The 15,096-nt window shown below is 44.5% G+C and overlaps 1 protein-coding gene across 1 annotated transcript in view; it reads left to right on the top strand.

Moving 5' to 3' along the window:
• BRINP1 (BMP/retinoic acid inducible neural specific 1) overlaps positions 1-14,797 on the top strand; it is a 58,697-nt gene extending 43,900 nt beyond the window's left edge. The window contains exons 5-7 of the mRNA XM_009634865.2: positions 1,499-1,735; positions 7,139-7,361; positions 13,657-14,797. Of these exons, the coding sequence (XP_009633160.1) occupies positions 1,499-1,735; positions 7,139-7,361; positions 13,657-14,797 (1,601 nt within the window). The remainder of the gene's footprint in view (positions 1-1,498; positions 1,736-7,138; positions 7,362-13,656) is intronic.
• The last annotated feature ends 299 nt before the right edge of the window (positions 14,798-15,096 follow it).

Raw genomic sequence — 15,096 nt, forward strand, 5'->3', positions numbered from 1 at the left:
CTCGGAGGCTGTGCCCTGGCAGCGGCAGGGGGGGAGAGGAAACAGAGGTCCCTGTGCCTTCAACAGCCTCCTGAGCCCCCAGGCTTGGCCTTCCAGAGGGACCTTGTCAAGGCTAGGGTGTCTCTGTGACACCAAAAGGGTAATGGGGGTCCCTGAGGCACCGCCTGCCGCTTTTCTCTTGCCCGAGGTGAATGTGACCCATTGCAGAGATGGGCCTGAACTCCTGAAAGGAGTCGCAGCCCTTCCTGCACACTCTCATCCTCTGAATTATTGTTTTATTTTCATTCCACTCCAATGAGCTGTCAGCCACGGATACAGTAATTCAGCGCAATAGAAACACAAACAGATGGGTAATTGACCTGCGTGCCTTCATTACGCTGGAGTTCAGCACTGCTGTTCAAGCCATAAACTCCTTTATCTGCCACTCTGAAATCCCTGGGCCTTTTACAAGGAAGGCGAAGCGGGCCAGGCTTCCCACGCAAGGCTCGCTCCGTTATTGTCGTCTCTGCCTTGTGCACTGCAGATGCTGACCGAGTCTGACAAGCAGGACTCGCCAGGTAGAAGGAAGCAGCTGTGAATCCTCAGGGCTATCTGTAGGGAGCCCGGAGAGGGGGGCTGGAGAAGGACAGGACGGAAAAACATGTACGCTGCACACAGGGCAAACACTTAAACTGTTATCATGTCCTCCGGTACCTGAGCAAGCGTACACCCACGCTAATGCCTGCGCAGATGGATGGATACACAAACACTTGCTATGGAGAAAGAGACACGGGGATAGATCTCCCGGCTAATGTAAATCTTCAGAGCACCATTGAAATCATTGGCACTAAATCCATTTGCACTTTTATAGGATTTGGCAAGTAGCCCTCCTAGCAGGGAGTGAGCTGAAAAGACTCAGGTACCCAGCTCCTGTATTTATACTGTGGGACCTGGGCACTTAACTCTGCAAGGGTCTTTTATAAATCCCTGCTTGTATTATTTCCCTTTCTTCTGTTTTCCTTTCTTTCTTCTTTTCTCTTTGAGTGTGTAGTTTCCTTGTTTCTGTGGCACCAAACCTATTTAGTGTCTCTCAAAACAGGTCAGAACAGCATAATGCTCATCACTTCTGGACTAGCGCTTGGCTGCAAAGTATAAAAGAACCCCACACCCGGGAATGAGGGAGGCTTTGCATTCAAATGCTCTGTACTGTACTGGGATCCAGGACTGGGGTGAAGGGGGTACACTGGTCACCAGGGAGGGAGAAGTTACTTGTCACCCTTCTCTCATAGAGCAGATGGGCTCTGGCTCTTGGCTAACTCACTGCTTGCACTGGAGGCATGCGATTTGTGCCCCTCCTTTCTTACTCACGACAGCTCTGAGAGAAATATCCCAGCAGCTTTTAATTCCTCAGCATCACTTTCCCAAGCTGTTAATGAAACAGGTTTTGAAAAGAGCAGATACCCGAAATGACTGTTTATTTTTATTTTTTTTACGTCCTTGCCTCCTGTATCTACGCCAGGTCTCCAGATCATCTTCCCTCAATATTTACAAGAGAAGTTTGTCCAGTCTGCCTTGAGTTACATCATGTGCAATGGCGAGGGGGAGTACATCTGCCGGAACAGCCAGTGCGGCTGCCAGTGTGCGGAGGAGTTCCCACAGTGCAACTGCCCCATCACTGACATCCAGATCATGGAGTACACGCTAGCAAACATGGCCAAGACCTGGACAGAAGCCTATAAAGATCTGGAGAATTCAGGTAACCGAGCAAAATGCATTTTCCGATTGATTTATTTCATACAAAACATGTCAGATTATACTAGTTAAGAATCCTTTCTTCCCTTAATATAATGTTCCAATTTGGATATTGAACCCCAAAACGTGATCTTAGTCTCGGGGGAGTGCCTTTTTTTCCTCTATATATGTATAGGCAAAAACACACACCACACATAACTCTATGCATAAGGGGATATTTTCCATGGAAGAGTTTGTTTGATTAAAAATCTGGTTTTTCATACTAAACCAGCTCAGAATCTCTCTTTAATACTTCTACAGAGAAACTTCCACAATATGAATGATGCAGAAATTGCTTTTCAGATTTGCATGAATGATTTATTCTGCTTTGGTGAAAGGCAATTCACAGAGAGAGAGCACAGGCCAGATGACACCTCATTTGAGATAGAGAGTAGAAGGGAAAATGACTTCTCTATAGTGCCGACGTCTGCTGATGTGAACATTTCTCTTCTCCCTTCACTTTCTCCCAGTGTGACGCTGGGGGTGCCAGCAGAGTTTGTTCCACATTGACGCCGATAACGCCCATAGTAAGTGTGCAACATCACTCTCAAGGGCTTAAGTTGAGGCAGGAAGAGAGCGATGGTATCAGTGCAATTTCATCCTTTCCTTTAGCAAATAGTCTGCCTACCCTGCAGCCACATGGGCACTAAGAACTTAATCGAGGACTTCTTAGCCCTGTGCCGCCTCTCATCTCTTAGCCTTAGCTAGTTACTTTCCAACATGTTTTCTTTAATGGATATTGTCATAACTGTCCAAGTCTTCATGTTAGGAAAGCAAGCTATGAGGAAGGGACCATCTAGCTCCATGCAAGGCATTGAAGAATTCTTCAGGAGTCTTCCCAGCAGCAATTTCTTTCTTCATGTTGAAGGTCACCTTAATCCCTTTAATGGGTGAAATGAAGCAGCCTGTGATGTTTCCTCAACAGGCTGTTGAGGACTGCTTCATACTGCAGTATGTGGACCCTGCTGTCTGCTGTTGCACAGATTCTTATGATGTCCAACTCACACCATCAACTTGGTGCTCAGCTGAACGAAGTCAGGGTAGTAGTTAATGGCCCAAGGCTGATGACCATCTTGACAAGAAGGCTGGCACAGTTCCAGAAGTAGGTCGCTAGCTGAAGGGGTCAGTGGCTTTCTGGGAGTTTCTATAGATTTATGGATGGAGTGGGTACACCAGGGCAAAGCTGAAATGTGGATTTCAGAAGCTTCTGCTAGCTCCATGCTACACAAATTAGGATTACTGGCAGGGCTTGCCAGCACAGCTCTGCTACTACTTAAGAGTTACTGGTTGCTAGTTCCAGCACAGGATCTTCACACAAGATTCTCAAGAGCCACATGTTGGCCACCACTCATCAAACCCCTTTATGTTCCCAGCAGATCTAACCCAGACACTTAGAAGGTGAGAGCCCTATGGAGAGAGAAGAATTACACTCCCACAGTGATTGTTTTACTGTTACATTCTGTACTTGTTGCACTTGATCTAAGCAAAGACTGTGGAAGATAATTATATTCAGTCTCCCTTCCCTTGAGATTTCAACAGGGGAAGGTGTTTTTCATTTGCAAAGTTAAAGTGACACATTGCAGTGCAATTCTCTGCTGTGTTGTAGCCATATTCCACCCAGGGCTGGAGGCTTTTCAGGGCTAGATGGAGTGATTATCTTTATGGTTAAAGCTGCTGCATCTCATTCATCACTTTGTTGCATCATGCGTGAACTTATCCTTCAAGATGAAAGTTGCTATCACAAAAGAATGTAGTATTAGTATTTTGCTTCTTTGTTTTAATAAATATTCCAAATAACTGGAGGATTTTCTCTATAATGAACAGCAGAAAAGAAATCTCTAATGACATCTGAAGGCTTTTCCAATAAAGTGGGCTGAAAGGCACATAAGTGCTCTGAAAGCAAATACCGTTTGCACGGGAAGCTACTGATAGCTTAAAAGATCTATATTCTGTTTCTGATCCGTGTTGGATTCCTATGTCAATTTGAAAAAATTGTGTGGGGCAAGTCAAGAATTGGTGTGATTTGGGATAGCATCTTCAAAGTCAAGGAGGCTGCAGTAAGCTGATGCTGCTTTAAATCAGCTCAGGAGCGCTCTCGTAGTCCTGTGCTTCATTGCTCATGTGTAAATTGAGAAAAATAACGCTGCCTTATTCTTGGCGTTTTAGTATTCCTGGCCAAAAATTCGGCATTGGGACTGTGATTCTGGATTTTAAAACAGCCTTTTGATTAAAAACCGTGGGGTTTTTTTTGCAGTACTATTGCTTTCTGATGAAAATGTGATTTTTTTTTTTTTATTATTTTTTTCTTAACTGAAAATACAAGCACTGGAAAAATGAGAGTTTCACCTTTAAAAGTGATGTTTGACGTGGCTATTTCACTGTGATGCCACCATTCTCCAGAGGCCCTGTACTGAGGCAGGACCCTCCACCCCGTAACCACCTTTGATGATGATGATGGAGTCATTGCCATGGGACTGGGTGACTCTGCAAAAAGAGGGGCCATGCTGCATTCTGGGAGATGTAGTCCTAGCCATCATCAGCATTTTCTGTGCTGATAAATAAAATAAAACCAAACGCAAACAGCCTTATTAGTTAATTGGAAGTTCTCAGGGTTAAGAATGAACTATTCCCAGAAAGGTGTAAGGCTTAGCATGATGCAGCCATAGTCTTGACTGGGGCCTCCAGCAATAGTTATAGATAAATATAAATAAATAATGAAGAAACTATTCTTTTTGGAAAGTATTTTCTCCCTCCTCCCCCTTTTTCTTTTTTATAAAAACAACCCCAGCCAGCTTTTATTTTGCTCATTTGTTTTTCCCCAAACGTTGCACTGCAGTATCCAAATGTGCACACTGCACTGAAATTTCTCCCTTACCCATCTCTATGAAAAATGTAGCACATTCATCATCAGAGGGAAAAGAGCTTGGTCTTTTGCACAAACAGGCTTTTGAGGAAATTGATTTATAAGGGGCGGGAAGCAAATGCAAGGCTTTTACTGCTGAAAGGTACCAGGAGTAATCAGCATGGTCAACAGAAGCAATTATACATGATGATAGTTTCAGAGGACCACTGAACAGGAGAGAATCATTTTTGGGGAGGAGAAGGGCACTGAAAGCAGCATTACAAATAGAGTGAAAACCTGAGAGATGATTAAAAAAAAAAAAAAAAACCACCTCGGTTATCTGTGGGGAAGAAAGCAGACAAGCAGATGTCCCGCGGATCTTGATAGTGCAATGATGATAATTATTTTTATTAGGTGCTCGGTTTCACCATGTGACGAGTAGGACATGAACATCCATTTACCATCTGTATAATGATGGTACTGACTAATGCATAGATATTCTTTGCTAGGCAGTTAAGCATGAACTGCAAGTTGCTGAATAATAGGAAATCTGTTATGCAAATATATATAAGCTTTGTAGAATAGGTTGTAAATTATCTGGTCTGATTTTCTCCAATAATTCTACGGATTATTTCTTCTTTTGAAAAGATTTCAGCCTTTACGAGCTTTCATTTTTTGCCTTTTTTTTTGGCTATTGTCCTCTTTTCCTTCTGAAAATGGGATGAAGGAATTTATAAAAAAGAAGGATTAGGAAAGAAAAATAACATAGGTAACATACAGGGCAAGATGGCTGCATTTCTTGTTGGATACTTTGTGGGGATTGTGGCAGCGTTCGAGTCCACCTCCCTCTAGAAGCAGGGCTGCCACCAGCACTGGATCAGGTCAGCCATGATTTCGCCTGGCAGAGTCTAAACCAAGAGATTCTTCTACGTCTCTGGGCTGCGAGTTTCAGTGCTGCATTACCTCCAAGTGAAGAAGTTTTTCAATAAATAATTTGAACTTCACAAGCTGCAGACTGTCTATTACTCCTTGTTATACCATCTGTCTCTAATAAGAAGTGTGTCTCTCCTTTGTGTTTGTAAGTACCTTTTAAGCAGTTGTAGGCTGTAATTAGCTTGCCCCTTGGCCGCCTCTTCACCAGATTAAACAAGTGCAGCTCCCTCCGCCTGACCTTGTAGGACTTGTGCTCCAGGCCCTTGACCATCTCAGTAGCCCTAAGCTGCGCCTTCTCCCATTTCTCAACACCCATCTTTAACTGGGTGTCCCTAAAGCTGGGCAGAGAAATGCAGGTGCAGCCTCCGTAGTGCCAAGAATAATTAACTTTGCCGACTTACCTGATTTTGCCCAGTATGCAATTTGTGTTGTTTCCAGTGAGAACATAGCATTGACCCACCTTCAGAATGGTGCCCACTGTAACCCCCAGGACCTTCCTAGCAGCTGTAATTCAACTGGTTGTTTCCCAGCCTGTACTGGTGCATGGGGTTGTTCTGTCCTGGTGCAGAGTTTTGTTCTTTATTGTACTTGATGGGGGGGTTGTTAGCTCACTCCTCACATTTCTCAGGGTCTCAGTGTGTCAAACCGTTTTCTGGTATCAAAAATCGGGTTATTTTCTACTGAGAAAGTTGGAACCATCTGTTTTCTCCATACGAGGATGCCTCAGCCAGGTAATCAGAGTCCAAGTAAGCTATACTTCTCAGTTAGGAAGAAAGGGGTGGTAATAAACAGAAACAGTATCTGATTTTCTGTTTTGTGATGAAAAAAACTCAACCAAACCCTACATAATGTTTTTTTCATTATCAAACTGAAATAAAGTGATCACAAAACAACATTCAACAACATATTTTTGGATCAATTAGATTTTTTTTTCTTTGGCTAAAATTGACACATTTTGTTCTGACTTTAGCCCTGCAAACTATTTATTTTATTTTCATTGTTGCATAAAACAACTCATTTAACTTCAAATGAAGTTAAATGAGAACAAAAAAATAAATCAGAATGCTCTTTTTAAAAAATGAGAAAGCAGGACATTTTAACACAACCCAAACCCTTCCTCTGGGGATTTTTTAAAGCTTTTTTTCTCTTTTTTTTTTTTTAACAACACAGCCAAAGTGATTTGACTTCAACAACAAACAGCATTTTAGGTGCAGCTGAAAAACAATTTAAATGAGAACTCTTTAACTGACAATGATTACAACTCCTGCTTTTTGTTCATAACCCCTAGACTATAATCCCATGCTCCAGGGAATTTTCTCTCTCTTTTTCTCCACCCTGTACACATTAACTGTATTGTTTCACCCTAATACTCTACGGGTTTCATTTCCCATATGGGAGCAGCAACAGCCATGGAATAAGTGAGCTGCCTGGGGCAGAATGACAGGCCAGTGAGTTAATGGACATCACCTTCCTTTAGCAGAGCACTGATGGCCTCATACATCATTGCTGTTTCTCCATCCTGTTAATGAAAAGCTTTGTAACTTCGTTATAGTTCAGAACCTCTGTATTTCTCCGCATTTTTGCGTGTTCCAGATGAGTTTAAATCCTTCATGAAAAGGCTACCTAGCAACCACTTCCTGACCATTGGGAGCATCCACCAGCACTGGGGGAACGACTGGGATCTGCAGAACCGCTACAAGCTGCTGCAGAGCTCCCTGGAAGCCCAGCGCCAGAAGATCCAGCGCACTGCCCGCAAACTCTTTGGCCTCAGTGTCCGGTGTCGGCACAATCCTAACCACCAGCTGCCTAGAGAAAGGTACCTCCATCCTTCAGTGGGGATGGGTGTGGTGTGAGGGGTGACTGATGGAGCTGAGCCTGGGCTTGCACATAAACCCAACAGCCTAAGTGTTTGGATATAGGGTGTGCTAACATGGGGGTTTGGGGGAAAATGGTAAAGTCTGGGAGTGGGATGAAGTTTCTGGTGGTGTAAGTAACCTTTATCACATACCTCAGCATATTCACATCCCTTCTGTGCGGTCTTACCTACCCAAGTGAAGGGCACCCACTTATTCTGAAATGTTCTGCAAGACTGTTACAGGGCTGACATCAGACAGCCAAGCAGACTAAGCTGCTTTTTAAGCAGTCTTGCATCATGTACCACAGCCAAGCTTTAAGCCTCCATTTGCTGTTAAAGTGGACATACGGAGCACAAGATGCTTCAGCCCATTTTTGAGTTGTGCTCCTCAGTTGAATATAGCCAGAATGAAAGAGGAACTTTAGGTTCACTTGGAATAGATCACGTCTCTTGTACAAAATGCAGCGTGTACCTGTAAACCTGCACTGACCAGAAGCCTAGCAATGTTATTACAGATGGAGAGAGTAGATTTTCCATTACAGCTACAGCAACTATTGATATCCAATAGTCACGTCCTGCTGGCTCCTTTCAGCCCTGACCTATGGCTGAGTTTAAATTAGCTTCCAATCATTTTTGGAGACTTGCATTTGTGGATTTTAATAAACATTTCTTGCTGTTTCTTTCTATGCTGTCTGGGGTGAAGTAACACTGAAAATCTTGGAAAAAATGAGTCCAAGTGGCTTTTCTTTGATGCTTCTCTTGGAAGGGCCAGACCAAGTTAATATTTGTCAAGGAATTGTTTTTTCACCTCCTTCATTATCTAAATATGCAATCTCAAGAGAAAATAAAGTTATTTACTGCTGTCTTCTGTTATCATCCAGCCCCCTGGCTGCTAAGCACACTGAGTTTTCATGTCATCACTGTGCAGCTCAGGAAACTCTTCCAGGGCTTAACAACTCTTTAATTATTGAGAAATCTCATGTTTCTGGACGAAGACTTGATGGACTTACTAGGGATGAGGAGAAATATCTATCAAGTTTAAGAGATTATGAAAAAAAAGTCTGCAGAACTTCCTAAAATTGGCCCATTCCTGCCAATTGGCTGAGCTGCTATAAACAAGCCAACTGGTGGAGGAGTCACAAGCACGTCCAGGCATTAGTTTGAGTTGTGCCACAACAGCAAAGTAAAGCAGCAGCGAGCAAATATCCAGCCAACCATGTTGCTGCAAAGCATTCGGATAAATAGGTCTTTAGCATTTCTCTTCTATTTTACGACATCAGCCATGCAGAAAGGGGAGCCTCCAACTAACAGTATAAAATCTGGGGGAAGGAGGACAAAATGGATGATGGCAGCTGGGTTTTTAACTGACTGATGTGCTTGATTTGTTTAAGTCAACACCACCAGGCGTATTATAATTTCTTTTCTTATTTGTCATTCTGCATTTGTAGCTAGGCAGGGGAGGGGCTCGGTAGCGAGATGTGTAGGGGAAGAGGTATGTGTTTCATCATTCTTTTCACAGGGCTTGGGAATACTCTAATTTTCTAATTGTCACTGTACAGAATGACAGACTGCACCAAGCATGCCAGTGGCTTTGAAAGGATAGAAAGGTTCTATTAAGAGCAAGCCTCTCTCTCTTTAATACACATAATAGTAAGCCTACTTTATATATTCAAAAGTAATGTGAAAAGGAAATAGCATTGCTGTTGATTGTCCTCAAGGAGAGGAAGAGGTGGTGTTTCCAAAAGAAAGAAAGAGTAGGGATTCGGGCAATTAGACTGATTCTCCATGACCTTTTGCAATAGCTAAGAAGGAAATACATATATATATATATATATATATATATACACTCTGCGCTGCTTTTTCTTAAAAACCACCTCTTTGCAGGCAAGTCTATTGGTTTAAAAAAGAAACCACTCCTCAGCTGTTAAAGCTTCAATGTTGAATGAGTACCTATAGTTGCATTTTAAAACCCTAGAAGTAAAATATAAATAACATAACATCCAAAGGAGGGGGGGCTTGATACATGTTCTGGGCTCCAGCCAAATTGTCATTAGTTAAGAATACATCCCACAGGTGCTGGAATAAAAATAGCATTTTTTACTTCACTGTTCCATACAGAAAGCCCAAAAGTACCTCCACAGCAGCTAGTGCTGGTTGGAAAGTGAAAGGTGAGTTTGCAAAGGAAAACCTTGTTAAATCCCTGCCTTTTTTTCTTGCAATTAAAAAAAAAGAATCTGTCCCGCTGGACTGGGGTTTTGATTGGGGGGTGGGGTGGGATTTTTGTTTGGTTTAGGGGTTTGTTTTGTTTTGGTATGGTTTGGCTTTCTAATCAGCTCAGACAGCATCTACAACAAAGCTGCATCTTTGTCTCAAGGAACACCCATCAGCCTCTTCCTCTCCCCAGGCCTGATTAATCCTGAAAGATGACAAGTCAGGAGGAAAGAAAACTCTTCATCACGTTTCTGTGTAACCTGACCTCCGCTTCTGATCTGAAAGCCCAACACTGTCCTGCAAAACAATATTTTTTATCACAAGAGATGATAGGTTTTAAATGGTGGAACAGCTCGCTCTGCATGATTACCTGGCTCCCAGTTCCCAGCATTGCCAGGGGACTGCATGTCTCCAGTGAGCAACAGCAAGAAAACACTGCAAAATAACTCACTCACAGCCTTGCCTGAATATCTCTTTTTTTTTTTTTTCATTTTAGTTTGGAATATAAGATATTAAAATTGAATGTAAAATTGCTTGACAGTGACCTTTGAAGACATAGTTTTCCTTATTTTTAATTTCACATGCTCTAGTACTTTATACTTTGAACTGGCAGAGGTAGCAAACATTAGGCAAAATAACTTTTGCAACGATATTAAGAGGGAGAAAGATAAACTGATGACTCCTTAATGAAAGAGAAAAGAATTAAAATGGAAACCAGTGGCTACTCTGCTACTGGCTTTCAGCTTTTGAACAGTGGCTCTTTTCAGCTTCCTTGTGCCTTGACAACTCTCGGTTATATTCACATGAGACTGAGCCATCACGGGTGCGTGTTTTAAGAAGTTACCTCCTGTCAGCTGAAGGGCTATGGCTGGTCCTGCGTATATTCTCATCCTGCCCCAGTTACAAGACAAACCAGGGTAATTTATACCGCTTTTCCTCACTATCACACTTCCCATTGTCATGTTTGTAGCCGATGTCCAGCTCTGCCCTGGATTCTGTATTTTCATTTAATTACGTCCTTTATTGCTGCCATCAGCAGATGGTGGGTAGCTGGCTTTTTTTTTTTTTTTGTCCTACTTGTGTCTTTGCTGAATGCTAAGATGTATACGCACTCCCCCCAAAAGAAAAAAAACACAACTTCTTTCTCCTGGTTTCCTCCCATCCTTCCTCTACAAAGTTGATCTGGGGAACAGGAAAATCAGTAGCTTCACTTGCAAGATATCAGACGAGACTCCTTTCTCGGTTTGCTCTGTGGACTGTTAGTACAAGAGAAGGACAGAAGAGTAGCATTTTTTTTTTCCTCTAAGACAGACAGCACTGTCATCTGACTAATTTTTACCATATCCCCCTCTTGTATAGCCTGGCAATCCTTGTCCCATGAACTCAATGGCATTACCAACACGTAAAACCTGTGTAAAGCATCAAGCCAGCACTGCACAAATGCAGTGGGGATCCTGTGCACGAGGGACTTGGGAGAGCCGCGCTCGCTTGCCCAGAGCAGGGGCTGAGATGTTGCATGGGAGTTGCTCGGCGTGTGGCCGTTGTTTGCATCTGCAGCTGCACGAGGCTATTGCAGCTGTAAAAAAGCGGTGGCAATACGTGCACACAGGCACGCCTCTGACAGTGCTAAATATCTCATCAAACCCCCTCAGAAACCACCTTTAGTCTTATGAGCAACCATTACTACCTCATCTGGAAGCCCAGTACCACAAAAAGCAACAAATGTGACCACAGAGAGCGCTATGGAAATCGGGGAAATACTGTCCTCGCTTCGTGGACGGGGTAGGGATACTGAGAGGGTACCAGCAGGAGCTAGGGACAAAGCTTGAGGCTGCAGGAGATACTTGCTTCAAAGCAACCACTGATTTTCAGCATTGTCATTGAGCCCAATCATGGGAAGAGGCGGCATGCAGGAACCTTCTGCTTCTCTTCAGCAATTCCTCAAACCCGGTGAACCCAGGCAGCCAGTGTGTGTGCATTGGTGGGCTGCTTTGTTTTTAGTTCACCCTCCACTTGCTCATCATCCCTCAGCTTCATGCTTAGATTAGTGGTTAGAAGCAAAGAAAGAAGCTTTCAAGAAGGTGCTTTGGAGGAATCAAGGTGGGCTCACAGCATCTTAGGGAGATTGAAACTTGGTATCTGGGTGCCCTGCTAAATTCAAGTGCATTTGCCTGGCTTTCTGAACAGGAACTGCAAGGCTGCAGATGAGGTAAAAAATATCTGTAGTGTTGAAAAAGAGCAAAAATTCACCTATGAGCAGAAGGCAGACTCAGTCCCAGGGGATGGTTTTGAGAGCGCTTGTTGCTGTCAACAACGTGTTTTGCAGTCACGCTGTGCTACGCTGCCCTCTCCCCTCTGAAGCAGAGCTGTCCTAGAAACCAGGAGAAGCCCTGTGGACTTTTTGTAGAGACCAGGGCTGTCACCGTCTCCCTCTACAGCAGATATTTATAGAGGTCACTGCCTTGCTCCCAAGCTCCCCAGCCAGCCTTGTCTTTTCCGCTAGCAGGAGAGCTCCTGTTAGCTGGAAATAAGGGAAGGAGACCCTGGCAGCCCTGTACCACAGAAGGAATGTGAAAAATGTCTCTTCCCACATCCAAGGCTTCAGAATTTTCCTGCTGGTGCACTTCCTTTTTCCTCACTCTCATTTTTTTTTGCCTTTCACTCAGTTTCTTCTTGCTTCTTTTCATTCCCACCTGTCCTCTCTCTTCCAATTGTTGCTGTTGTTTCAGATTTCCTCTTTCCCCATCCCTCCTGCCCACTACATTTCTCTCTCATTTTTCCTTTTACCTGCACATTTTCCCCCTCTTTCTTCTCCTACCCTTTCTGCTTCTGCTCCTTGATTATTTCTTTCCTTCCAGCGCTTTCCTCTGTTTTATACTCTCATCCCTCCACTTGCTCCCTCCTCCTAATCATCTAGCTGTTCTTTGCTGCTGTATCATTTAATGCCTTCTTTGATACAGCCTACAGCTTAATGATTATTCGGAGGTCAGGCGATGCAGGTGCCATGAATTTCACTAATCCAGCTCTGAGAGCCTCTGTCCATAATCACTCCTCCCGTTCTACAGGGACTGAATCCTAATTTGTCATTAGCCAGTCCTCTCACTGCAGCGCTACCAAGAACTTTTTGCCCAGAGGAGACAATGAAGTATTCATTAGCTGGGGGGAAAAATGCGGAAGGCTGCTGAGAAAGGAGTCGCTGTGCTGAGATTTCCCGGGGCGGTGGGGAGGGGGGAGGAGGGGGCAGCAAGGCAACATTGCAAGAGGGTTATACAAAAAGCAAACGTGGGTTACGGTGTCATTCATTAGGAGTTGTTCCGGCGCTGTAGGATGTGGAGGTGAGGGTGCTGATATAGCAATTATGGGAATGGTCGGGCTTGGGAATGGGCAAGTGTGGCTGCTTGTTAAGGGGAGAGGCTGTAAGAGGAGGTTAATTAGCAGCAGATTTTTTAAAGGAGAAGCTGTTCTAGCAGCTTTGTCTCTGTGCACCCTGACTTCCACCCTCTTTTCTGCTGTTATTGAGCTCTGCACCATAAGCAGAGGTTACTACTGGCTTTGCCTCATCCCATTACAGGTCTGGTTCTGGAGGGTGGGGGGAATCGCCAATGACATGGAGAAGAGTTTTCTCCTGCCAGCCTAGAAGTTATGCTGACCTGCAATGTCTGATAGCACCTCAGCCTCTCTCTTGGCTTTACAAGCTCCATTCCCATGATTGAACTTTGTCATTGTGGCACTGATGGGATCCTTGGCAGGAGACTGTGCCACTCTCAGCTCCTAGAACAGTGTGAAGAGAGACTTCAGATGATCAATCCTATCTTCTAGCTATTTCTTAGAGGGCTTTTGTTCTCCACCAAAGGAGTAAAGAGTAGATGAAAGATTCAGTCTCAAAATAGACTGGGATAGCTCCCAGGTGCCACTGCAGGGCATCAATGTTCTGAGAGCTCTGCTTCACATATATCCCTGAAAACACAGTGGCTCCAGTAAGATGCCAACACCAAAGACTCTGTGAGGCTCCACAATGCTAATGCTTTCTTCTTCCTACCTGCAGGACAATACAGGAATGGCTTACTCGGGTCCAGTCCCTGCTCTACTGCAATGAGAATGGGTTCTGGGGGACCTTTCTGGAAAGCCAACGGAGCTGCGTTTGCCATGGTGGCACCAGCCTGTGCCAGCGCCCCATCCCCTGCATCATTGGGGGCAACAACAGCTGTGCCATGTGCAGCCTTGCCAACATCTCTCTCTGCGGCTCATGCAACAAGGGCTATAAGCTTTACCGGGGTCGCTGCGAGCCTCAGAACGTAGACTCGGAGCGGAGTGAGCAGTTCATCAGCTTTGAGACAGACTTGGACTTCCAGGACCTAGAGCTGAAGTACCTGCTGCAGAAAATGGACTCTCGCCTGTATGTGCACACCACCTTCATCAGCAATGAGATTCGCCTGGACACCTTCTTCGACCCCAGGTGGCGCAAACGCATGTCCCTCACCTTGAAGAGCAACAAGAACCGGATGGACTTCATCCACATGGTGATCGGGATCTCCATGCGAATCTGCCAGATGCGCAACAGCAGCCTGGACCCTATGTTCTTTGTCTACGTCAACCCGTTCAGCGGGAGTCACTCTGAGGGTTGGAACATGCCCTTTGGGGAGTACGGCTACCCACGCTGGGAGAAAATCCGCCTCCAAAACAGCCAGTGCTACAACTGGACCCTGCTACTGGGCAACCGGTGGAAAACCTTTTTCGAGACCGTCCACATCTACCTACGCAGCCGGACTCGGCTGCCCTCCCTGCTGCGTAATGAGACTGGCCAAGGGCCCGTGGACCTTTCTGACCCCACCAAGCGTCAGTTCTACATCAAGATCTCAGATGTGCAGGTGTATGGCTACAGCCTGCGTTTTAATGCTGACCTACTGCGCAGTGCTGTGCAGCAGGTCAACCAGTCGTACACGCAAGGTGGGCAGTTCTATTCTTCCTCCTCCGTCATGCTCTTGCTGCTGGATATTCGGGACCGAATCAATAGACTGGCGCCTCCCGTGGCCCCAGGGAAGCCCCAGCTGGATCTGTTCTCTTGTATGCTGAAGCACCGCCTGAAACTCACCAACAGCGAGATCATCCGTGTGAACCACGCTCTAGACCTGTACAACACTGAGATCCTCAAACAGTCAGACCAGATGACAGCCAAACTCTGCTAACCCAGACTTTTCAGTGGACATGTTGGTGGTTGATCCTTTTGCTGTAAAAAAATAAAAGAGAAAAAAAAAAAGCAAAAAGTAAAAAGAAAGAAAGAAAAGTGGGGGGAAGGTAAAGAAAGGGGGGAAACCCAAGATTTGTAAAATGTAATTAATATACAAAAGAGAAAAAAAAGAGGAAATTCTTCGTTTGTTGAAAACTAAACCCGTTCTAGCAGCTGTATAAAACTGTCAGGCATGTTTGTTATTTCTATAATCCGTCATAAAAGGGTAACACCTTACTCTCTCTTGACCTTGGGGGT

Source organism: Egretta garzetta, unplaced genomic scaffold, assembly GCF_000687185.1.
Source record: "Egretta garzetta isolate BGI_Z169 unplaced genomic scaffold, ASM68718v1 scaffold190, whole genome shotgun sequence".
NCBI classification, from domain to species: Eukaryota; Metazoa; Chordata; class Aves; order Pelecaniformes; family Ardeidae; genus Egretta; species Egretta garzetta.